The sequence below is a fragment of the Lytechinus pictus genome, chromosome 16 (assembly GCF_037042905.1).
Source record: "Lytechinus pictus isolate F3 Inbred chromosome 16, Lp3.0, whole genome shotgun sequence".
Lineage (NCBI taxonomy): Eukaryota > Metazoa > Echinodermata > Echinoidea > Temnopleuroida > Toxopneustidae > Lytechinus > Lytechinus pictus.
This window is the reverse complement of record NC_087260.1, coordinates 2,250,610-2,274,814: the sequence shown is the minus strand read 5'-3', so window position 1 is coordinate 2,274,814 and position 24,205 is coordinate 2,250,610. Positions and strand designations below refer to the sequence as shown.

Genomic DNA, 24,205 nt, shown 5'->3' with positions numbered 1-24,205 from the left:
AGATCACATTTACTACAAACATTTACTACAGACTTACTTAACATCTACCATAGATCACATGTACTACAAACTGAACATATACTAAAGATCACATTTACTACAAACTTTCTTAACATCTACCAAAAATCACATTTACTACAAAATTACTTAACATCTACTTTAGATCACATGTACTACAAAATTACTTAACATCTACCATAGATCACATTTACTACAAAATTACTTAACATCTACCATAGATCACATTTACCACAAAATTTCTTAACATATACACTAAAGATCATATTTACTACAAACTTACCTAACATCTACCATAGGTCACATTTACTACAAACCTAAACATATACTACATGTAAAGATCATATTTACTACAAACTTACTTTACATCTACCAAAAATCACGTTTACTACAAACTTTCTTAACATCTAGTAAAGATCACAACTTACTTAATATCTACTAAAGATCACATTTGTATAGGCTTATTTCATTAGACATCACATTCCTTCATATATTTTAACACCCTGAACAATGCATTTTTGTACGTTTTTTTGATACATTTATGGGAAAGTAAAGTCACAAAACTGCTTACTTGCTTGATTTTTTTTCGGATGATGAATTTAAAGGCCCGTATTCTGAAGTCGGGTCTAACTTAAACTCAGGTTAAAAGTTGTAGTTTAAGTATGGGAAGCCAAAAGTATCAAAATTTTTATCAAGTTGTGTGTTTCTTATGTTTACTGTGCTCTTTCCTGATTCATCGATGGTGAAGACGATAATCTTTTTATACTTCCCAGACAATTATGAATGATTTGAGAGCCAAATTAGCTGAAGTATGTTATCTCTACTGTTAGTGATTTATGTAGCAATTGGTTCTCCATACTTAAACCACAACTTTAAACCTGAGTTTAAGTTAAACCCGACTTCAGAATACGGGCCAAAGTGTCAAACTTCTTATTTGTCATTTGGCTGCTTAAGTTTGTTTACAAATCATTCATGAAATAAAGTATTTGAAAATCAAATTATACAATAAATAAATAGAAAGTGATAACAATAGGTACATGAAGTTATTTAAATTATCAAAAGCTACAATGTTGTGTAAACTGAACTACATGTAAAGGTCATGACCAGTTAATCATAGACCTCTGAAGCTTGAACAAAAAATGCCTCATAGTGCATAAATTTGGCGAGAATGAGTTCATGATTTATTGTCCATTGAATTTGGGGATTTTTTAATTTTGTTTTTGTAGGAGGCCAGTCTTACTTTGACAGGAAATCGGGAGGACACGGAGCAGTAAGTTATGTTAAGAAAATATATGTTATTTCATTCCAAGTGGGAGGGGGGGGGGGTGGGTACATGTAGATGGTGTCTCGCAATTTGTTTTCTCTTCAACTCTTGTAGGATTACGTCTTTACCCTGATTCTCAAAAAGATTTTGCTGTGCTGTCTCTTGACCTTTTTATTAGGTTTAGTGCAAATTTTGAGACCAAATTTCAAATTTGCGATTTGCGGTTCCAAAGTTACTTAACGTTTTGTGAATGCATGTCAGACCTAGAATTGCTCAAACTGCTAGTTCTGTTTCTTGCCAAAATTGTAAATGTATCATCTTTACTGCTAATCACTTAAATCAACTAATTTTGTTTTGTTTATGATCAGAATAAAGTTAGCGAAAATTTCCATCGAAAAAAAACAATAAAATGAAAATTTTAGAAACTAAAAAATAAATAAGAAAAAAAAACAAAAACACAGAAGAAATAAATTTTCATATTAGATTTACAAATTAGGCAACAAAGAGTGTCTGCATGGTCACAAAATTATGTCCTTTACTTTTTTATAGCAGAATTCTTAGTTTATGCATAAATTATGCTTAAATCGGCATACATGTAATGGAATCATATAATAAAAAAAAAAAGAAACGTACTAGCAATTTTGTACATTATGCCGTGGACAACGGCTGAGATCGTAAGGAGGGCCTGGCAGGCCCCTTCCCTATTTTATAACCAACCAAAATAGCCTGGTGTAATTAGACTGAATTGACAACTGGTTGATTGCAGTTATGCCTTAGTTTCAAGCATATCAAAATTTACATCGCAGCAAAGAATACCTACTGATCATCCAAGCATAAACCTATACTGCATGAATATGGAACCAAAAAAGCTTAGGAAGAAAATACTCTCTAAGCCATAGTAATTGTGTACATTACATATTTTTCCCTTAAATTATGTATTTGTAAGGTTTACAGGTTTTCTGACTCACACAGTATATGTATTTTACCCTGTGATGAAGAGTATAGTATTCGGAAGAAAATACTCTTTAAGGCATAATAGTTGTGCTTCCTTGACATATTTTTTTCCTTCAATTGTTGATTTATGAGGTGAGAATTTTTTTCTGACTCACACAGTATGTTTGATTTATCCTGTAGCGGAGAATACATGTTTTGTTAAAGAAAATACTTATTAAGGCATAATCATTATGTGTTTATGGCATATTTTGTCCTTACATGTAAATTGTTGATGTGTAAGGTGTTAAGATTTTCTGACTCACATGGTATATTAATTTATTCCTGTAGTGGAGAGTATAGTGAGGGGTTAACTACAGTGACATTTACTACAGCAGAGCCGAGTCTCACCTGTCTCCCTAACCCTAGCATTGTAAGTCAAATTTCACATTTCTTGTATTTTCAGAATATATTGCTATTCTTTCTATATTCCCCCAATTTTCTGTGAATATTTTTCCATGCGTATTTGTCCACTATTTGTCCATGTAACAAGATAATATTTGTGTATCATTTCTTTATATACATGTATATATATATATATATATAACAGAGTTTGATTGATCTGTTATATTCTCCGCGATGACGAACATCTTCAGAATTATATATATATATGTACATTTAATTTGATTAGTTTAGGTGTGGAATCCATATCAGAAAGACTAGAAAATATGGATTACAAAGTACATGTACATAATCATGCCTGATTTGATTATATTTGTTTTGCTCGGACACTTTCACAATTTACCTGGCAATGCATGTTGCAATTTTGTTTTTGAAATTATTTTTACGTGTGTATTAAAAATTAAAAATTGTTTATATTTTTGAAAGCTGTTTTGTGGAAATTTCCCTATTAAATACCTCTTCACAATCTACGTTTAAAGAGCTATTGTAATAACTTTTCAAAGCAAAATGTGTTGGTGTCTGACGTATTATTTATAATTTTTGTCTCGCCCACCAAAGCTGAAGGCAAGACCGAGGGATCCAAATGTCGTCCGTCACAAACATGACACATTTACTCCGCAACCGTTTTCAACCAAACTTGTATAGTAGATTACTTAGGTGACTTGCATGTTATGCTGCAGTTAGAAATTACATGGTAAGGTCAAAGGTAATTTTCAGGTCAGCTTTAACCCTAAACAGGCCGGGGGGGGGGGGTGAATCAACCCCCCCTCAACATTTTGTGCAATCATTCCGCCGCGCAAAATTTTTTGACCGCGCCACTCGCAGAGTTTATACTTTAAGTCTCGCGCATCTTTTGAGACCAAATTTTTGACGCCCGAGTACGCGGTTCCGAAATTATGCAACATTTTGTAAGTGCATGTCAGACCAAAAATTGTTCCAAAATGTGAATTTGTGTACAAAGTCAATGCAAATTGAGTTTTCTCATCTTATTCATAAAGATATGATTATTTTTACTTTAAACAGCTGAAATCAATTGATTTTAGCATAATGATGCTTCAAAAAGGTTGTGCAATAAATCTGGTGAAAAAAAACAAAGAAAAACAAAAGGTTGAAAAACAGAAATACATAAGAAATTCATAAAACAATAAAATACATAAGAAATTGATATCTAAACCGAAGTTTTTTTCAGTTGCAATTGTTAAGAATGCTACAAAGAATATTTTTACCAAAAATTAGCATTGTAGGAGCTTTATTGAGTGAATTAGAGCAATAAGTATGATTTATGCATAAACTAGCATAATTAATTCATATAAAATAAAATCTCATTATTTTGAAAAATTTTACCATACAGCCTTGTAGATTACATCGCACACTACCAGCGTGCAAATTTTTGCAGCGCTCGCGTTATCGGCGGCCGAGATCTCAGGGGGGTTGAACCACCCCCCCCTCCCCCCCAGCCACAGAACAGCCAAAAAAGCCCGGCCTAGTTAGGGTTAAAGTTTACGTGCAAGACCCTCTAATGACACATAAATCCACAACTGTAAGTCACTTTTCACCCAAACCTGGGTTGCAGATGTACCTAGGAGACCTGCATGTTGTGTACCAGTCAAAGGTCACATAGTAAGTTCAAAGGTCATATTCAGGTCAATGTGAAAGTTTACTTGCAAGGCTCTCTTATGACACCCAACTCTGCAACCGCAAGTCTCTTTTCACCCAAACTTAGGTTGTAGATGTAAGTAGGAGACCTTCATGTTATGGTGCAGTCGTATTGCACATGGTATTAAAGGTCAAAGGTCAATTTGAGGTCAAAATTAATTTTTATGTGCAAGACTCTTATGACAAATGTTATTCCATCCCAGTGATTTACAATGAACTTTTTATACAATTCTGTTGCGAGCCCTCGCAAATCACAATATTTCTGGTTACTTTCACAAGTGGGCGAGGCACAACATCTCTTATGCCTTGTTCTTATTTAAGATTGTCCTTTTATTTGTTTGCATGCTATATTTTTACCAGTGTTCCCATTGCATATTGGTTGGTTTTGGCAGAGGGACCATCAGGTCACAATGATTAAGTTTGCTTTCTTCTTCCCTGGCCGCTAACTGATGCACTGGGCAAACTGCTACCAAATATTGCATTTCTATCAATGATTTTCTATGTAATTCTATGCAATGCTATTGATATTGTATTAATTGATTTTTGAAGTGCCGAATAAAGGATGAATAACTAAAATATAACAAACTTATTTTTTTATTTTTTTTTATTTCAGCATGCGTATGTATCTGCAGGGTGTTCACCAGAGAAAACAATAAAAATAAGAAAGTATGTTCACTTTATTGATACTGTAATATCTCATAAATGCTACTGTATACTAATGGCAAATAGGCATGAGTGATGAGTCAGGTGGTGTGAGGTTGCGCATAAGGTGAAAAAAGGATGCCCTATTTGTGTTGTACAACGCCTTGGGTGTTAGCAAAATTAGGAACAATAATCAAAGTCTTCCTTTTGTTAATCTATGGAAATAAGAAAGAACGATTGAAAGCGAAAAGCAAAATTCCTCAAACGTGCATCTGACCTGTAGCAGCAACGCGCATTCAGCCAGTAAGCCCTACGTGTATTGCACCTGTATTTACTAAGCACAATGCATTGAATCATAATTTTCATAGTAACGACACCTTTTCCTGACCGTGCATTGGTACATTTTTGACGGTACATTTTTGACGGTACTTGTGCAACAGTACCAATGTTTGACATTCAGCCTCCCATTTACTCGCGTACAACAAGCTATAAAGTATGCATTGTACAATTCTAGTTGGTAAGAAGAAATTAATAGTGCAACATCCATATCATATTTTGGATTTAATAAACAGTGATGTGACCAAACCAATTCGATATTAAAGGTATTACTTGAAAATTTGTTGGCATTGACCAACTTATATATATATATATATACAGTATAAACGTTGTAATACTTCACATATTAAATTTATCACAAAAATTACCAAACAATGAATATTTTCATTGCATAGCCTAGTAGTGTTCTACAGGTGTTGTTTATTTCAATGATATATGACCTTCTACTTGTAGTGTGTATCAGACTGTTGTAGAAACTATGGATAATTTCATATAATAATCATATGGACAACTATAATTTTATCTAATGACCTCAAGTGTGTTCTTTCAAATGATAAAAAGCTAGATATATTTTAAAAAGTTAGTATAGAGTCCGCCCTTTTATTTTTGTCTCGCCTGCATAGCAGAGCGAGACTATAGGCGCCGCTTTTCCGACGGCGACGGCGGCGGCGTCAACATCAAATCTTAACCTAAGGTTAAGTTTTTGAAATGACATCATAACTTAGAAATTATATGGACCTAGTTCATGAAACTTAGACATAAGGTTAATCAAGTATTACTAAACATCCTGCCTGAGTTTCAGGTCACATGACCAAGGTCAAAGGTCATTTAGGGTCAATGAACTTAGACCATGTTGGGAGAATTATTTTCAAAATCTTAACCAAAGGTTAAGTTTTTGAAATGACATCATAACTTAGAAAATTTATGAATCTAGTCCATGAAACTTGGACATAAGGTAAATCGAGTATTAGTGAACATCCTGCCTGAGTTTCAGGTCACATCACCAAGGTCAAAGGTCATTTAGGGTCAATGAACTTTGGCCAAGTTGGGGGTATTTGTTGAATTACCATCATAACTTTGAAAATTTATGGATTTAGTTCATGAAACTTTGACATTACATGTAGGTTAATCAAGTACCACTGAATATCCTGTGCGAGTTTCAGGTCACATGACCATGGTCAATGGTCATTTAAGGTCAATGAACTTTGGCCGTGTTGGGGGTATATGTTAAATTACCATCCTAACTCTGAAAGTTTATGGATCTAGTTCATAAAACTTGGACATAAGAGTAATCAAGTATCACTGAACATCCTGTACGAGTTTCAGGTCACATGACCATGGTCAAAGGTCATTAAAGGTCAATGAACTTTGGCCGTGTTGGGGGTATTTGTTGAATTACCATCCTAACTCTGAAAGTTTATGGATCTAGTTCATAAAACTTGGGATATAAGAGTAATCAAGCATCACTGAACATCCCCTGTGAGTTTCAGGTCACAAAACCAAGTCAAAGGTCAGTTAAGGTCAATAAACTTAGGCCATGTTGGGGTAATTGTTGAAGTGCCATCATAACTTTGAAAGTTTATGGATAGAGTGAATGAAATGTGGACATGGGTGTAGTTGACAGTCTTAAGTCTCCGTTCAAATGTCATTTATGGTCAATGAACGTGGTATTATGTCATTATATGAATGATGTTTTTGTGAATGATTATTTTATAGTAGTTTTCAAAGTTAGCACTGCTGCTATATTAAATTGCGTAATGCAGGCGAGACTGCCAGAGGCGTTCCACTTGTTAATATTTGGATTCTAAGTTTGAATATGAGTGAAAATTGACTTGATTCTTTTCTGTGCTTTTCCAGACAGATCAAACGAGATTCATGTGAATATTTAAAGAACTATGTTTACACTTTTGAAAGGTGAGTTTAATATTTTTACAATAATAGATAATAAAATCACATTAAATCTATCTCTAAGTATGCTTCTTTAATAGTGTATATCAATTTGACTATTCATTTAACTTTATTCTATTTTTTGAAATTATTTTATCATCACCAGATCTAGATATATGATAATATGGTAACAATTAACATTGATTTAAGGACGTTCCATTGTTAAAGTGAAATCTATGTCATTTTCAAATGTACAAAAATTAACATGGGTCCATGTGCTTGATTTTTTGCTAAAGACCTTCAAAGTTCACCCAAATGGATGTTTTCAAGAAATGCGCATTCAAAAGAATTTGGTATTTTTAGACGTTATGAGATCACTACAATGCGTTAAAACCTCTATTACTGTGTCAAAATCTTTTAACATTTTATCAAATCTCGCAATGTTTTTAATAATTGTATCCTTAAAAAGGAGAATGTCTTTATATTGCTGTTTGTTTGCTCTTTAACAGCACTGTCAGTTCATAAAAATGGTGTGAAAGATAACAAAAACCCAATCTCAAAAAATTTGAAATTTCGATAACAAACATGAGAAGTACAGTAAATGATGCACTTTATTCAAAACCCATGTCACTTTCACCAAACTTTGAAAAGTTATAGATGAAGGTATAGGTAAGAGGAGTAAACATTACAAAATAGGGTTCATGTGCTTGTTTTCAAACTATCAATGCTTTCATTAGAGCAAAGGGCTTTTAAAACACACAAAAAAAACACGCACAGAATGCTTTGTATCTATGTGAAGAAAAATTCAAAACCACTCTACCATTTATTCAAACTCGGGGTCATATTCGTCATACTTTGCAGCACTGCAGAGTATTTTTATTTTGAAATTGTAGAGGTATCTAAAAAAATAGTCCATGGAATAATTCCACTTGATTAGCTTCTTGAAATAACACATCAGATCTGCAGTTAGAGTGCAGATAAGGAGAAAAATCAGCTTGTACTTACAGCTTATTAATCACCTGTTCGTCCATTGTGACGTCAGCGCGCAGAGTGTAAAATATGCGCAGATCATGATGCCCACAAACATAACTGGAATGTCCTTTAAAAGACTTTCTCATGAAATATTTTTTTTGCAGCAATTACTTTCTTTTACTTTTAATACACCACTGGAACATGTTCTTAAACTTGGGTACTAAGTCATTTACATATAGGGACATATATTTAGCACAAAAAAAGTTCACCAGTCATTCGCTAAGTCATTCTTATCTTATGAGCAGCTTCATGAAATCGCCCCGTGGTATCTGGTAACAAGCAATCAATTAAACATTGAAGCGACTCAAATGATTTCAGGTTGATACCATCACTCTGAAAACAGCAGTATATTTTTATTTGGTCTAATGCCAATTCGTCCAATTGCCAACTGGTCTACTATCATTTGGTCTACCATCAGTTTGTCCAATATACACATGGTCTAATTGCCATTTTGTCCACTTACCGTTTTGTCTTATAACCAGTTGGTCCAATAGCTATTTGGTCCATGTACAAGTACCATTTGGTCCAATTAGACTAAGTGTCAATTGGGCAAAATGGATGGGGGAAAAATGGATATTAGACCAACTGGTTATGAGACAAAATGCTCAAACGATCTGGTGATTAGACAAAGTTATGATTGGACCAAATGTTTATTGGACAAAATTGTTGTTTGACAAAATGTTGATCGACGGAATGGCATTAGACTAAATGAAGGTAGACCATGTGGTGAGTGGATGAGTTTGGCAGTAGACGAATTGGCAATTTACCAAAACGGCTGATACCATGTGTAAGTTATAATGTTTTATAAAGGCAGATCAAGTATTTTTCATGGTTGCATTTTTCTTAGAGATGAATATGATCCTAGTTTTATGGAGGGTACGGAAGGCATCGCTGACGACCAAGGAATCCTCAGCATCCAGTATGACTACGGGAGACATGGATGCCCAGATAGATCATACTATAGTGATGGATATAAACCACAGTTTGATTTGTAAGTTTTAGACATTCAATAGCATTAATGTCGTACATGTACCTTAGAATTGTCCTCACTCTTCTTTCCTTCTCTTCCCTTTTCTTTTCTTCTCTTCTAACCTCTCTTATCTTCTCTCCTCCTCACTTTTCTCTCCCTGTTTAAAGTTCAAAGTTTATTTCCACATTTTTATAAAAAAAATATACAAACAGTTCATGATATAAGCACATATCAAATCATAGCAAATATAATGTATATACAAAGGATAAAAAAGGATAAACATAGAGAATACAAAATGCATTATAAAAATGTGGTGGGTCAAAAGAATTCAATCAAAAACTTAAAAGATTTACCCTTTTCTTAGTAAATTAAAGTGGGAGAAAATACAGTAATATGTAAAATATGAATGATTGAAATGATTAAAATATTGTAAGTAGGTCAAATTATTTTGTGATTTCCGATAATCCAGGAATCATGATTGTTTGAACCTGAACCTCGTATGCCAAATAGGGTATTAGTTCCAGACCTACTTTTAATCTCTTCTTCATTTTCTTTTTCCTTCTCTCCTCTTCCTTTGTCTTTTCTCACTTTTCTTTTTTTTCTTCTCTTCTCTTCTCTTCTCTTCTCTTCTCTTCTCTTCTCTTCTCTTCTCTTCTCTTCTCTTCTCTTCTCTTCTCTTCTCTTCTCTTCTCTTCTCTTCTCTTCTCTTCTCTTCTCTTCTCTTCTCTTCTCTTCTCTTCATTTCTCTTCTTTTCTTTTCTTTACTCAAGTTTTTCCCTTCTTTTTCTCTCCAATAATACTATAGTGAGGAATACAAACCACAATTTTTATTTGTAAGTCCAAGAAACATGATATCCCAGGTGTGCCTATGTCTCTATTATTATTCAAACTGAACCAAGTAAAAGAAATGACATCAATATGAGACATGAAAGGCAAACTGTACTTGCAGCTATCCTGGGGCCCATAATACAAAGCCTTGCAATCATTGTACAACACATGTTTAGGATTGAATTGACTACAATGTACAATCAATCATGAATGTCAATTGTATGGTTAATCACTAATCTTTGTGTTGTGGGGGTCTGGTCTTGCAGACACAAGATATCTCCTTTTTGAGACAGAGACTTAAGTGTAGACTATTTCAAACAAGACACAAAACATATCTTGAGACCAGGATATGTTATAAGACACCCAATGCTTGTTTTTATTACTTAGTAATTATACAACTATACATTCACATTAGATATGATGTTTAATGGAATCACTGTATTTTACACCCTTAATGTAGAAAAACATTATTTTTGAAAAAAAAAGAATATTAATTCAATTTTAAGTTTTGCTCACCATTTATCCTCTCTTGTCTGTTTATTACCTGTAGGTATATGGGTGATGAGTTCATTGAAAAGATGGACACCGACTATGCCATGATTGAGATACACGGTGTACACAACTTTCAATACCTCATGACTGCTCAGCAGGTAACAATGGAAAACACAGTTAATATTTACTTGGTCTACTAGCAGATGGTATAATTCTCAGATCGTTTAACACTGTCATGGCTAAACCAACTTCTTATCAATTTTATCTCATTGCCATTTGGTCCAATAATTACTTAGTCTAATACTCAAGGGCTCTGTCTTTGGTCCAATTTCCAGATACCCTAATTCTATAGAGAAAGAATTGTTCCCCATGGCAATGCATGTATTTTCTGTTTCTGTAAATTGCTGGGGTGGTATTCTGAGATCCATTTTTATCTCAGATAAAATAAACATTTTATCTCCCTTAAAATCAGTGAGATGAATTGGTATTCTGAGAACAAATTTATCTTCATTTTATCTCTGTTAGACACACCTATTTTTTTAATCAATATCCAATTAGAAACGCGCTTTTATAGATCTCTCATATCACTCAACCAATGGAAATCCATTCCGCCAGGAGGTTTGGCAAAGGAGTGAGATTGCATCAATTTATTGACTTCAAATACACTTGCACTACACACTTGCGCGTCTTTACAGATATTTCTTTTTAAAAATGACAATACTCTAATGTTTTTTTGAAGTCTATATCGCATCTTTTCAAGCATCATTTCAAAGACAATATTAGTCAAGGAAAGTCTTGTGAAATACTTCCTGATTGTACAGAAATAACGTTAAGGTGTTAATCTCAATAAGTATATAATTTTTCTTCATTTTCATGTCAACATTTGGAGTTAATTCACCTAGAAATAATTATGAAATCAACGTCACGGAGATAAAATAGCCCCTACCCTCTTTTAAGTTTATTTTATCTGGCTTCAAAGTAATATGGGCGCAAGCACATCATCCGCGTTGCAATGGCCAGATACGCGATGGGTATGTCTACGCAGGCACTGCTCTGTTGCGTATCATCTGTAGATACGCAAGATAAAATTTGAAATTTTATCTGAGAGATAAAATGTCATCTCAGAATACCAATTTTATGTTAAGAGATAAAATAAAATATTATAAAGATAAAATGACCTCAGAATACCGCCCCTGGTCCCTTACACTTGGAGACTTTTTCATTAGGAGGATTAGTTAAGGAAATATAGAATGCTTCACTGTTGATGCTATCTTTGCCAGGGAATGTTCTCTGTAAGTAATGATTTGTTTTTCAAAAGCCAAAATGAAAAAAAAAGCTTATCTGAAAGAATATTTCTTCTTCTTGATACTGTCAAAATTTTAAGTTGTAAAGTTGAATAGAAACTAAGATACATGACTTTCTTTGATACAAGTATTTGCAGACTGCACAGTGCACAGATTGCACAGTGTGCACATCTCATACTTGAGCGAACCCAAAACTTCAAACGTTATTTTTTCCTCTTATACTTTGAAGCTCTCACTTAGTTTCTTCAATCAAGTACTTGTGTGGGTTACTCTGGATCAATAAGCTACATGTAAATATATAGATATTTCATATATGCTTGTGATGTGCATACAATGTATATACTCTCAATAAAAATCTCAAAAATTAATTTTGGGCAATTTATTGTTGGTTTGGAGGGTGGCTGGTCACAAAATATCTAATTTTATCCATGTAACATCTGTGACTCATATATACCCTTTCCATTCCATCTGCAAGTTTTTATTCTTTACTTGGTAGGCTGGATGTAGACAGCCCCCTCAGAGTTGGGTGGATATGTTGAGATTACAGGATACATCTAAGGATCCAAACACAGCTTGGACTAGATATGTGAGTTCCTGTTTTATTTAGCTGGAGAGAAATGTCCTTAAAGGGATGGTCCGGGCTGAAAGTATTTATAGCTTAATGAATAGTTTACAATTCACTGAGCAAAATGCCGAAAATTTCATCAAAATAGGATAACAAATAAAAAAGTTATTGCATTTTAAAGTTTAGCAATATTTTGTGAAAACAGTCGTCATGAATATTCATTAGGTGGGCTGATGATGTCACATCTCCACTTTTTCTTTTGTATTTTATTATATGAAATTAGGTTTATTCAATTTTTTTCCTCCAAGAACTAGAAAAATTGGATTGACAACTGATTTAGTGCATTAGATATTTATTGCTGCAACTTATTTCATTATAAGGGAGACATATTATTCACACAAGTATGAAATAATGAAAAAATTATGATTTTATCTAATAACATAAGAAAACGGGAAGTGGGGATGTGACATCATCAGCCCACCTATTGAATATTCATGACGACTGTTTTCACAAAATATTGCTAAACTTTAAACTTCAATAACTTTATTATTTGTTATCCGATTTTGATAAAATTTTTGGCATTTTGCTCAGTGAATTCTGCTCTATGTATTAAGATAAAAATATTTTCAGCCCGGACCATCCCTTTAAAGGTGCATGCTCACAGGATTCAAGAAGGCACTTTTGAACATACATACGCGCTGCAGTCTGTACTAGCTACTCATTCACATCAGGCTTGTATGATGCTCATGCAGATGCTATGTTCTGAATGCCCAAACTCTCACGCCTGAATTCACAAAGGTGGTTTTGAAAACCCACGATTGAGTCCCTGGTTTATGCAGATTTTCTATATAAATTACACTTATTTACTGCGTATATTAAAAAAATGTCCAATGCTAATGCGCGCTGTTGTTACAGTGTGCCAAATCGACGCCTGTTGCCGTGGTTATCCATGTATGTTATTCATGAGTCCACTGTTTTGAATAATGAGTCCACTCTTCAAACAGTGGACTCATGAATAAAATAGCGTATCTTACCATGGTAACAGGTGTCCATTTGTCGCACTATGACCAAAGCGCGCATCAGCATTGGACATTGTTTATACACGCGCCCGATACGCGGTAAATTAAGCGTAATTTATACAGGAAATCTGCATAAACATGGATTCAACAGTGGGTTTTCAAAACCACCTTTTTGAATTCGTGCCTCAGTGTGCATATGCTTTGGCTGTTGTTTGAAGATCTTGGCAGGTTGGCTCCGCCGCCTACTGCTGTGTGAAATGAGATTAGCAGATGTTTGGGCCAATGTAGCCAATGCAGCGCAGCGTATGTGTGCTGTTCATGTGCTACGCGACTGGCTGATGATTGACAGCTGCATGCAAACTGTGTTCATGATGTTCGTAATAATAATAATAATAATAATAATAATAATAATAATCCGCTTTTTTATAGTGCTTTATACATCGGAACAACGTATCTAAGCGCTTTACAGATATATTATTACCCTGGTCATCGGATTCAATCAGTCATTTGTAATGAGGATGGTGGCAAGAACAGCATGTAACAATCCGTTCTACAGCGCCCTCTTGAGTCCTGTGAATATGCACTCTGAATATATTCCTATATCCAGGGTTGTATGTCATAAAGCTGACAGTAAGATGTGAATGACTGGTTACATCTTTCTTGGTAAATCCAATATTCAGTCTCTTTTTTTTTTAAATATACCATCAGCTCCAGTTGAAATCCAATTTGTGTAGACATTTTGGGCATGATTCATAAAGTCTTACAACTATGATAACTTTGCCATTTATTGTAACTCTTGTGGAACCCTTGATTGTGATTGGTTTCTTAGCTGCATAACCATTGTAGTTGCCGTAATAGCAAAGTTACCATAGTAACAACTCTTAATGAAACGGCCATATTGATTTAAAAAAATATATATCTTTTAAGTCTGATTAAGAGCCTAGAAAATGCACTACCTTTATATTCAAACGGAAAAATATAAGTACATCTATCTCACTTACATGTAGCACAAAAAATGGTCACAGTAAAGTCGCAGCTTTAAGAAGCGCCCCCTTGAATGCAAATCATTCAAGCTGCGCTTCAGATTTTATATTCAATTTTTTTTTCTTAAATTGTCATTTGGGAATCTTTATAGGCAATATAATTATATGGTTATCATCTCCATCTTTCTCCCTATTTATGAGTATTATCATAATGCTGTTGGGTATAGTATACAAATGTTTTTTTTTTTTGAGGATCTAGCAAAAACTATTGGTAATGAATAGATATAAAATAGTAACTTTTTCCTGGGGGCAAGTTTCGCCGAGGGTATAGTAAATTTGATAGAAAGTGGCCCTAAGGGAAACAGTTACTATTTTATCTCTCTTCATTTCCCATTTGCTTGATCCAAGAAATGCATGGTGTGTTTGTTTTATATCCCTTCTATATATTAGAACTGTAGATCTGGATCAAGTTCACCACATAAATATATATAATCTGAACCAATTCAAATTAAGTCTAACCAACGTTAGATGGTCACTAGCTAGACCTAGGCTCTAGTTCCTAAGTTTAATGTTAGCCAGTGTGTAGGCCGCACGTGGCGTCTACCCATCTCCAGTTAATGAGAGGTACATGTCTGGCTAGCTAGCGCGCTGCTGCGATTGCGCCGTGCCGCTGCAGTTTCACTCAAGGTGTAGCGCGAAGGATTATTGGCTGGATCTTGACTCACCCTGTTTTTCTTCTTGAGAAGTATTCCGTTTGAAGGTGCTAAATATTATGATAAAGCGATCGAAACTTGATCATCCAAACAGATGGCCATCATTTGATTAGAATTGTATCTTCAGCATGAGAATTCATAAATGAGAACTAATACTGCCGCGCTGGTAAGTCCCGACTTTTTGCAGCGCATGCAGCGCTGATATGCCGCACTGGGCACAGCCCGGTCGCATGCACTCACTGCCACAGACCGTTATGCTATACCGGCTGCACCCCGCCCGCGCACAGGTGAGTACCACACACAGAGCTCTGTGCTGGCGCGACCGGGAATTTGATGGATAGGATAAATTACTATATCATGGCAAAAGTCACTTTTCTCACGCTCTCAGCTTTTGTAGTGGAAACTATACCTTTAAGATTCGTCAGAATTTTCTTTATTATTTATTTATTCTTAGCACCTATGTTTGTTGCCAACTTTTCTCCAAATTGGCTGATTTTTCTGTCATATATAGAGTCTATCTTAGAGACGACATACTAAGCTTTTCAAGGTCATCTGGTCATGATGACGTCATCTACGCGCCATTTGGTAAAATTCTTAATTTGATCATATCAACATATAACGGATCATCAATAATCAATTATATTTACATCAAATAAACTTTAGGTCAAAGGTCGTCTGTCAATGTCATCAAAGGTCATGTAAAGGTCATGACGCGCGTAGGCGCACGTCAAAGCTAAAAACATTCTCAAAATGGCCTATAAAAATTTTTGGGTACGTTTCAGGTCATTTTAAGCATTTCAACAGTGTTACGCAGCATAAATTTGCTCTTTTTTCTATGCTTATCTATTATTGATATAATTCTGATCAAATTGATACCTCGATCAGCTCTCGACGATCATTAATCAGGGAAAGAGCACCCATTAAAGTTTGCAGCACGCGTGCGCGCGAGCTCTTTCCATAGGCTCTATATGGGCAAAAACATGCCTATTAAAAATTCACTGGAGCTCTTTAAATAGTCTGTTGACCCCCCATTTTTTTTCCATATATTGATTATGAGTTGTAGATTTGATTTCATGTCACCATTGTCCCTCAATTTGCTCATGATGTCATCAAAATCGCGCCTAAACTGAAAATTTCATTTTTTCAAAAAATGACGTCATCAAATTTATGCAAATTTGGCTCTAACTCCTTGAATATTGGTAAAATTTCGCCCAATTTTGGATATGCTGTAGCTTAGGTCTTACTCTTTCTAAATTATTGCCTTTATCTTTCATTTTGATAAACGGATCATCCTGAAAAATTGCAAATAATAAAGGCATGTCATTTTTCCTCATTTTGCGTGTAATCTCTATGGGACATGACTTTTTCTCAAAACTGGATTCTACATTCCTCTATTTCGTGAGCAATATCTCCACAATTTATCGTCAGTTTTGGCTGAGCTTTAAGTATGATGTAGCTGAGCTCCTTGGCTATTAAATGTATATACTCCATTTTTTGATCAGATGCCGGGATCATGCCCGTTTTTTGCTTGCAAAATTGGATTTGTAATTCTCAAATTTGCTTGCGTGTAATCTCTATGGGAACGTGTAATCTCTATGGGGAATATCGTGGCTGAATGGATAACGCACTTGACTTGCGTCTTTGGGGTCCCAGGTTTGAGTCTTGGGGTGAACAAGATTTTTTTTTTTCTTTTTACCACCTCGTACATGATCCTTTATGACAATTTAAACGTATAACAGTTAAAATATAGCAAGATAAAACTGAAAAATGGCAAATTATAAAGGCATGTCATTTTGCGTGTAATCTCTATGGGAGATGACTTTTTCTCAAAACTGGATTCTACATTCCTCTATTTCGTGAGCAATATCTCCACAATTTATAGTCGGTTTTGGCTGAGCTTTGAGTATGATGTAGCTGAGCTCCTGAGCTATCACAAATGTTCCCTCCATTTTTTTATCAGATGCCGGAATCATGCCCGTTTTTCGCTTGCAAAATTGGATTTGTAATTCTCAAATTTGCTTACTTGTAATCTCTATGGGAATGTGTAATTTCTATGGGGAATATCGTGGCTGAATGGATAACGCACTTGACTTGCGTCTTTGGGGTCCCAGGTTCGAGTCTTGGGGTAAACAAGATAAATTTTTTTCTTTTTTTTTCTTCTTTTTACCACCTCGTACATGATCCTTTATGACAATTAAAAGGTACATGTATAAAAGTTTAAATATAGCAAGATAAAACACATTATAATTACTTTTTTTTTCATATCACATGTATTGTCATATATTAAAGAGACCTTTTTCACAGTGCTTTATCATCTCCCTTCTTTCACAAGTATTCTATCCATAATGAACATTCAGTTGTCATCATGATGATCATATTGATCTGCATGAACATGGTGATAGTGATCATGATGGTGAGAATAAAGACAGACCACCTAATTCGTCCGCATGACGAATTAAAATCTAGTTGTTATTATTTTTAGTATTATTCCTGTTAGCCTTCCGTAATTCTAAGAAATAGGATTGATTCAAATCAAAATTAGATAGCGATTGATACAAATTTATGTCCTTAAAAGAAGAGACGTTAAGATCAATCACAATCTACCATAAGGAGAGTTGCAAGAAACTTGCAATTGATCGCAAATCAATTTTAGGTTTAAAAAATAAGTTGAAATTCAAGCATTTCTGTGCAAATTTCGTAATTGATTAACGGTTTGCTTGTAGAATCAGGAAGTGCCTTAGTTAAGATTGATCTATCACTTGTAAATTCACGTCTGAAATATGCAATTGATTTCAAATATTTCATTACAACCCCCCTTAGTGAAATGGGCCTCAGCTTCTGCAAAGAATGTGCATTCTTCTAGGTCAAATTTTCCTCATAAATAATGTATTCCTGTAGTCCCCATAACTTTGACTTAGGAAGAAGCTGGCTATCTATATGAGCTTTTTTTTGCAAAAAACGGATCTGAACAGACTTAAGCTGTTACATTCTCATTTTTTGTTGCTTTCTGAATCAGAATTATCATGACTGTCTTGAAGGGAACGGAACCGAGATCACAGACCGGTCTCCATACCAAGTCTTGAGTTCCAGGTCTCGGAACATGGTCCTATGGATAGAGAAGAAGGCCATCTATGTCTTCAATGTGACTGTACTGGATCCACAATACAGGTTTGCCTCATCTTAATTACTTGAATTTCATGTAATAATAAAAAAAGGATAGTAGTGGTAGTAGTGCTACAGTAGTTGAGTAGTAGTAGTAGTAGCTGTTGGCCATGGTGGTGGTCTTGGCGTTGGTCAAAATAGCAGCAGTTGTAGTAACAACAGAGGACTGTTTCATGAAAGTTATCGAGTTGTCTTTCTCCGACAGTTACCATAGTAACAGTCAGAGGCCAGTGCTTTTCAGCCAATCAAAAGCAGGGATTTCACTAAAATAGTCAGCACTGACAATGTAGTCAGTGCTGACAACTTTTATGAAACACCCACCTGTACTACATGTAGTAGTAGTAGTAGCAGTACATAGTAGTAGAAGTAGTAGTAGTAGTAGTAATAGTAGTAAAAGTAGTAGTAATTTTATTCATAGAATTAGTTGCAGTCGTAGTAGTAGTAGTAGTAGTAGTAGTATAGTAGTAGTAGTAGTAGTAGTAGTAGTAGTAGTAAAAGTAGTAGTAATAGTAGTTATAGTAGTAGTAATATTAGTATGAGAAGTAGAATGCAGACCAAATAAGGAAAAGGCTGTGTATTTCTTCATTGTAACTGTACTGGATCCCCCAAAAGTTCACCTCAAAATCTTAAATATTTGAATTATGATAAAACTTAGTAGTGATGTTAATAGTAGTAATTATAGGAGAAGTAGTAGTAGGAGTAGTAGTAGTAGTAGTAGTAGAAGTAGTAGTAGTAGTAGTAGCAGTAGTAACAGTAGAAGTACATGTAGTAGTGGTTGCAGTGGTAGTTATTAATAACAGAAGTAGTAATGGTAGTAGAAGTTGTATGGTAGTAGTAGTAGTAGGAGTAGTACATGTAGTAGTAGGTAGTAGTAGCTGAAATGATAGCAGTACATGAAGTAGCAGAAGTATTAATAGTAGTAGTTGTTATTGTAGTCATAGGTGAAAATACCGGTATGCAACATGTTTTAAAGTTGGTGTGGGGATGAAAGAAATAGTTCACCATCTGTTCCTACCCCTCCCAATCTGATTGATACTTTTGCAGCTTGAATTTATTCCAGTAGTTTAAGTATAATAAATTTAGTTCTAGTAGTTGTTGTAGTGGTAGTGTTGTAGTGTTGATTCTGTACCTGATTGCTAAGAAAGCATAAATGCGTGTAAGCAAGCAACCAGAGGACTGATGGCTTAGGGTCCTCTCCAAGGGACCTTTGAAAGAGGATTAGTGCCTTTCCAAAGTGCACTAGCGCACCAGATGGGAATCGAACCCGGGTCACAGGAATCCAAATTCCTCGCTGTACCAACTGGGCTATCGTGCCTCCTCTATGTGTATTTGTCGTGATGATGGTATTTGTGTTGGTAATGATATTTATGTTATTAATAATGGTTGTTAATATGAATTTATTTGCCACTCACAGCTTATGTTATTAATTCAATCATTAACATCTTATAATCTTATATTTTTCTCTAGCCCCACCTCTCTCTCTCATCCTCTATCCCACCAATTTCTCTTAAGGGACCGCACACCTTACGATTGGTCTGCGACCCGATTTCAGAATAAAATGTAGTAGAATTTGATGCCAATATTGAGACTTGGAATATCTTATTGTGTAATGCTCTAAATCATCGTACGAATGCGTGTTCAAATCTACGACTATTTCATCATCCTTCTTAGAATAAAAACAAATTTAATATCTAGTCGTAATGACGTCATAGCAGTCGTATGATTGGCTACGATTTGAAACTAATTTGGCCTTTACTCAAAAATAAAGGCTTGCAATCTTTCAAAATGGTTATATTAGTATTCTTTTGATTAATTTTAACCTTACATAAAATGATATGTTCCATTCACATTTTCAGAAAATGAGCAAAATGCGATTTGTTCCAAAATTGGATCGGGAACAGTCGTAAGGTGTGCGGTGGCCTTTAATCTTTTTTCATATACAGTATATATAAAAGAGAGCCTTTATCCTACAAGCTCTGCTTTATACTAGTTAGTCTTTGACTCGGCTTGTCAGATGGCGACCCCCTTTTATAAGTACATTTTATAAATAATGATTTAAAAAAATTACAAAACACCTCATTTTTTTCTCTCCATCTGTACCACTAACAGTTACTGTAACCTTCAAACTCAGTTTGCTGTTGAGGTATACGGCGCCCTCCCCCCATCCGCAGTCTCCGCTATCAAGGTCATGCTTATTACCTGTGCTCTGGGTTTAGCTGGTGTCGCCTTTATCTTCATCTATTACCTCATGCAGCAGAGAGAAGCAGAAGAGGAACAGCGAACGCAGAAGATCCCTCAATTTCCTCATTAACAGATACTTTAATTAAAGCACAATTTTTTATGATGATGGTGGTGATTCACTTGGTCTATACATGTACCTGCTGTTTTTTTCCATCTGGGCCCTGTCTTACAAATAGTTGCAATTGATCCAATCCATCTCAAGTATATGGAATTCCAGTAATGTCATTATTTGTCATTAGGAAATTTGCTCAATGTCCTTTGAAAACAAAGAGAAGCATACTGAATTATCAAGAAAACAGTGAATGTATGAATATACATCATTTCTAGAAAATATTTGGAACAGACATGCATTTTGGATTTTGACGTTGCTGGCTTTCCATAGTTGCGATTAACCGGATCGGTCGCAACTCTTTGTAAGGCCCCCTGGGGTCCGTTGCAGAAAGAGTTGCGTATAAACGCAAGTCAAAAAATCAATCGCAAGTCCCAAATGCGCGCTGTTGATTGGTTGAAAATCAAGTTGCGCTTGATCTTTAGAGTTGCGATTGATTGCAACTCTTTCTGCTACGGGACCCTGGTCACAAATTTGACCCTAAGCACGTCGCTTTGCTAGTGAAAATAGATACCCCTTTTTTCATTATTTTAGTGTTTTTGACACCTTTATTACGTTACGTACGTAACATGCCCTATCTTGAAAAAGCCATCCTTTTTACATGTTTTTTGGGTCGCGCATGGTATCTACTCGTCAATGTAAGTGCCCCCCCCCCCCGTTTAGCAATGATGATGTTTTACAATATGTGACTTGGCTGCTACCCCAAAACCAACAATAAATTGCCGAAAAAGATTCTCGGTAAATGCCAAGATAGTAATTTGGTATTCAGAAAAGCAAATTTAGAAAATTAGCTTATTTGCAAAAGTGATTATTCTTCCTATTTTCAAAACTTGAAGTTGTAGAGTTTAAGTAGAAAACAAAATACAAGAGTTTGCCTGATGCCATTTCCAGTATTCCTACTTGAAAGTCTCAATGAGATCTGTACAGTGTGCACATCTTATGCTTGAGTGAACTCCATATGTCAAACTTTGTTTTCTCCTTATTCTTTAGAGCTCTCACTGAATATCTTCTCCACTCAATCAAGTATTTGCGTAGCTTAATCGATCAAGTTTGACAAGGTATTTATCATTTCAAAGCTTCGGATGTGCTCATTCAAATTCAATAAAATTAATTTTATAATTATTTGATGGTTTTGGGCTGGCAGGTCAAATACAAACCTGCCAACTACTCACTTTTTTCAAGGAGTTACCTCATTTTTAAGATTTGTTATCAACCAAAAAGAAGAGCTCTCTGTTTTCCATTTATTTAAGATAAGTAAACCAGCCCATTATGTGTGATGGGGTATGGGTGTATGAGTAATATAGTTTTTCAACACCTGTAATTTCTCAATGTTTAAATATAAGAATGCTAAACATGTCTTGATAAAAAAAAATGAGACAGACTCGCCTGAAATCGAGCAGAAAAATTGGCACCGCACGATTAGGACTCCTTTTTTTATTATCAAATGTTTGCAGGCCTGAGGTTTAGACCATCTACTAGTACACTGTAGACCAAGTTGATAGACACCAACAATTCACAGCATTTTTATGGTGTCTTATCTCTGTTCACGAGTGAAGACCTTTTTAAAAAAAAAATAGATTTAAATGTCTGGCAGTTATAAGATTCTACATCAGCATGCAATGTATGCACAGTAGCCCACCATAAGCTTACATACTGTAAAATCCCTCAAAGTTTTATGAGGTTATAAGATGATTGTTTATAAAATGCATTTTCTTTTATATTCAAAAGTACATTTCTATTTCTACTTTTTAAAAGCATATTATGTATCCTTTTTTTATATAATGAATAGTTTCTTTATTATTTAGATGTATTGTATACACCAATATCTATCCTAAAGTATGACTGTTTAATTAAATTTGTGTCCAGTTCTTGCCTTGAATTCCATAGAAATTCCAAAGTGTGATCAGTTTTCTATTTGTTTTTAGTAAATTCCTGTTTTTTATTTCTATTTTGGATTATGTATTTTATTAATAAATTTGATAATATTGATTTAACCCTAAAAGCATTGGGCCTCCCCACTTCGCGCGATACATGTATTTCTAAAACGCCAAAAGATAGTGCTGCAAAATTTTATGGCTTTTTTCTTTGAAGGCACAAATTTTAAGACCGACTTTATGACATATAGGTATGTCACAAAACCACTGGAAAACAAAAGATGAAACAAAGAAAGACATAAGAAATTCTAAAAACAAAGAAATACTTAAGGAAACAAAATTGCTTTGCAATTTTTCTTTGTGAAAGTCTTTTAATTGAATTACAAAGATGACATCTGAAAAAGAAGAAAATTTGAAATGAAATTGGGTGTTTTTCACGAATAAATTTGCATATTAAAAAAAAAAAATCAGATTTTTTTAAATACTGGCTAGCAGTTTATGTACTAAAGAGATCAGAAGGGGGGGGGGGTGCATTCATGCCCCTCCCCGTCCTCAATACATCTCAAATAGCCCGGTCCTTATAGGTTTAACAACCAAGATGTAAATACAAAAGTGGTGGAGAGTTGGGTTGAGGGCTGAGGGTTATGATAACAATCCATCTCTTGACAATTTGTAAATGTTATGATTATTTTTAAGTGTACCATTTTTATTTGGAGTGATATTTGTTTAGTAATAAAAATGATAATTCAATTCAAATAAAAATGGTCTTTCATTTCACAAACTTCTACATTTTAAGTAAACAATAAATTCATACAAAATTCAGTTGGTCACGAAGAATACAAATATGTTCATGTTATGTTTGCAGAAGAAGGCGTCAGACTTGTGGCGGGATACGCCTGTATACATAAATTATACCAACGTGCTTATACAGCACATACTGCCAATTGCATCCATATGCGCTCTATGAAGAACAAGGAAAAGAGAGAAAATTGCTGGCAATAGCGGCACAAACTCATTCAAAATTCTATTTAAATAAGTATGATTTCAAAGTGGATTTAAACTTGGGTGAAAAAGAGTTCTTTACAATTATGGTGGGGTGGTGATCCAAAGTGAAGAAGCAGCATGCCGAAGGATCGCTTCATAAAAATTGGTCTGAAAATCAATGTAAAAGATCCTTTTCAGCTGATCTAAATTGCGAGCTGGTACATACTCAACTAAACATTTAATAAGATATTTGAAGGCATTTCATGGAGACACTGATCAGTTAAAAGCATTACTACAGTGAGTGATTGTATTACCGACCGGCCTTGTATTACCGAACACGCGTATCATACACGTCAGAAAATAGTGTCATTGGCTTAAAACTTTGCATAATTCTTCCAAAGGGGACTTGAATAAAAAGGTGATGAAAAATGGTCAAAAACATAATGAGTCTTTATAATCTCAATACAATAAAATATGGTTAACATAGCTCACCAGTGATTTTGTCGTTTCCTCAACTTTTCCCATAGAAAACACACGTTCGGTAATATGATACCATTTTCAAGTGACAAAATATTTCACATGCGAAGAGGGGCCCAATTGGAAGCTTTATGTAAAAAAAAAAAACGATTTCGGCACAATTTTTAGATATTTATATTTTGTAGGTAATTGTGTATTTATGGTGAAAGTTTGGTAAATTCCATGAGAATAATGTGTTTTATATGATTGAATTCATG

General features: G+C 34.7%; 1 protein-coding gene across 1 annotated transcript; it reads left to right on the top strand.

Moving 5' to 3' along the window:
• The first annotated feature begins 1,250 nt into the window (after window positions 1–1,250).
• On the top strand, window positions 1,251–23,450 carry LOC135156973 (cation channel sperm-associated auxiliary subunit delta-like). The gene is made up of 9 exons (XM_064111184.1): window positions 1,251–1,288; window positions 2,564–2,645; window positions 4,944–4,996; window positions 7,166–7,222; window positions 9,075–9,218; window positions 10,576–10,675; window positions 12,318–12,407; window positions 18,118–18,269; window positions 20,373–23,450. The coding sequence occupies exons 5-9, from the start codon at window positions 9,097–9,099 to the stop codon at window positions 20,572–20,574; spliced, it is 666 nt and encodes a 221-aa protein (XP_063967254.1). The 5' UTR covers window positions 1,251–1,288; window positions 2,564–2,645; window positions 4,944–4,996; window positions 7,166–7,222; window positions 9,075–9,096; the 3' UTR covers window positions 20,575–23,450.
• Window positions 23,451–24,205: the final 755 nt, after the last annotated feature.

Excerpts from the sequence above, each read along its gene's own strand:
- LOC135156973 (XM_064111184.1), top strand. The coding sequence starts at position 9,097 with ATGGAGGGTACGGAAGGCATCGCTGACGACCAAGGAATCCTCAGCATC. Across the intron at positions 10,676-12,317 it reads ACCTCATGACTGCTCAGCAG|GCTGGATGTAGACAGCCCCC; the intron begins GTAACAATGGAA and ends TTTACTTGGTAG. Across the intron at positions 18,270-20,372 it reads GTACTGGATCCACAATACAG|TTACTGTAACCTTCAAACTC; the intron begins GTTTGCCTCATC and ends TACCACTAACAG.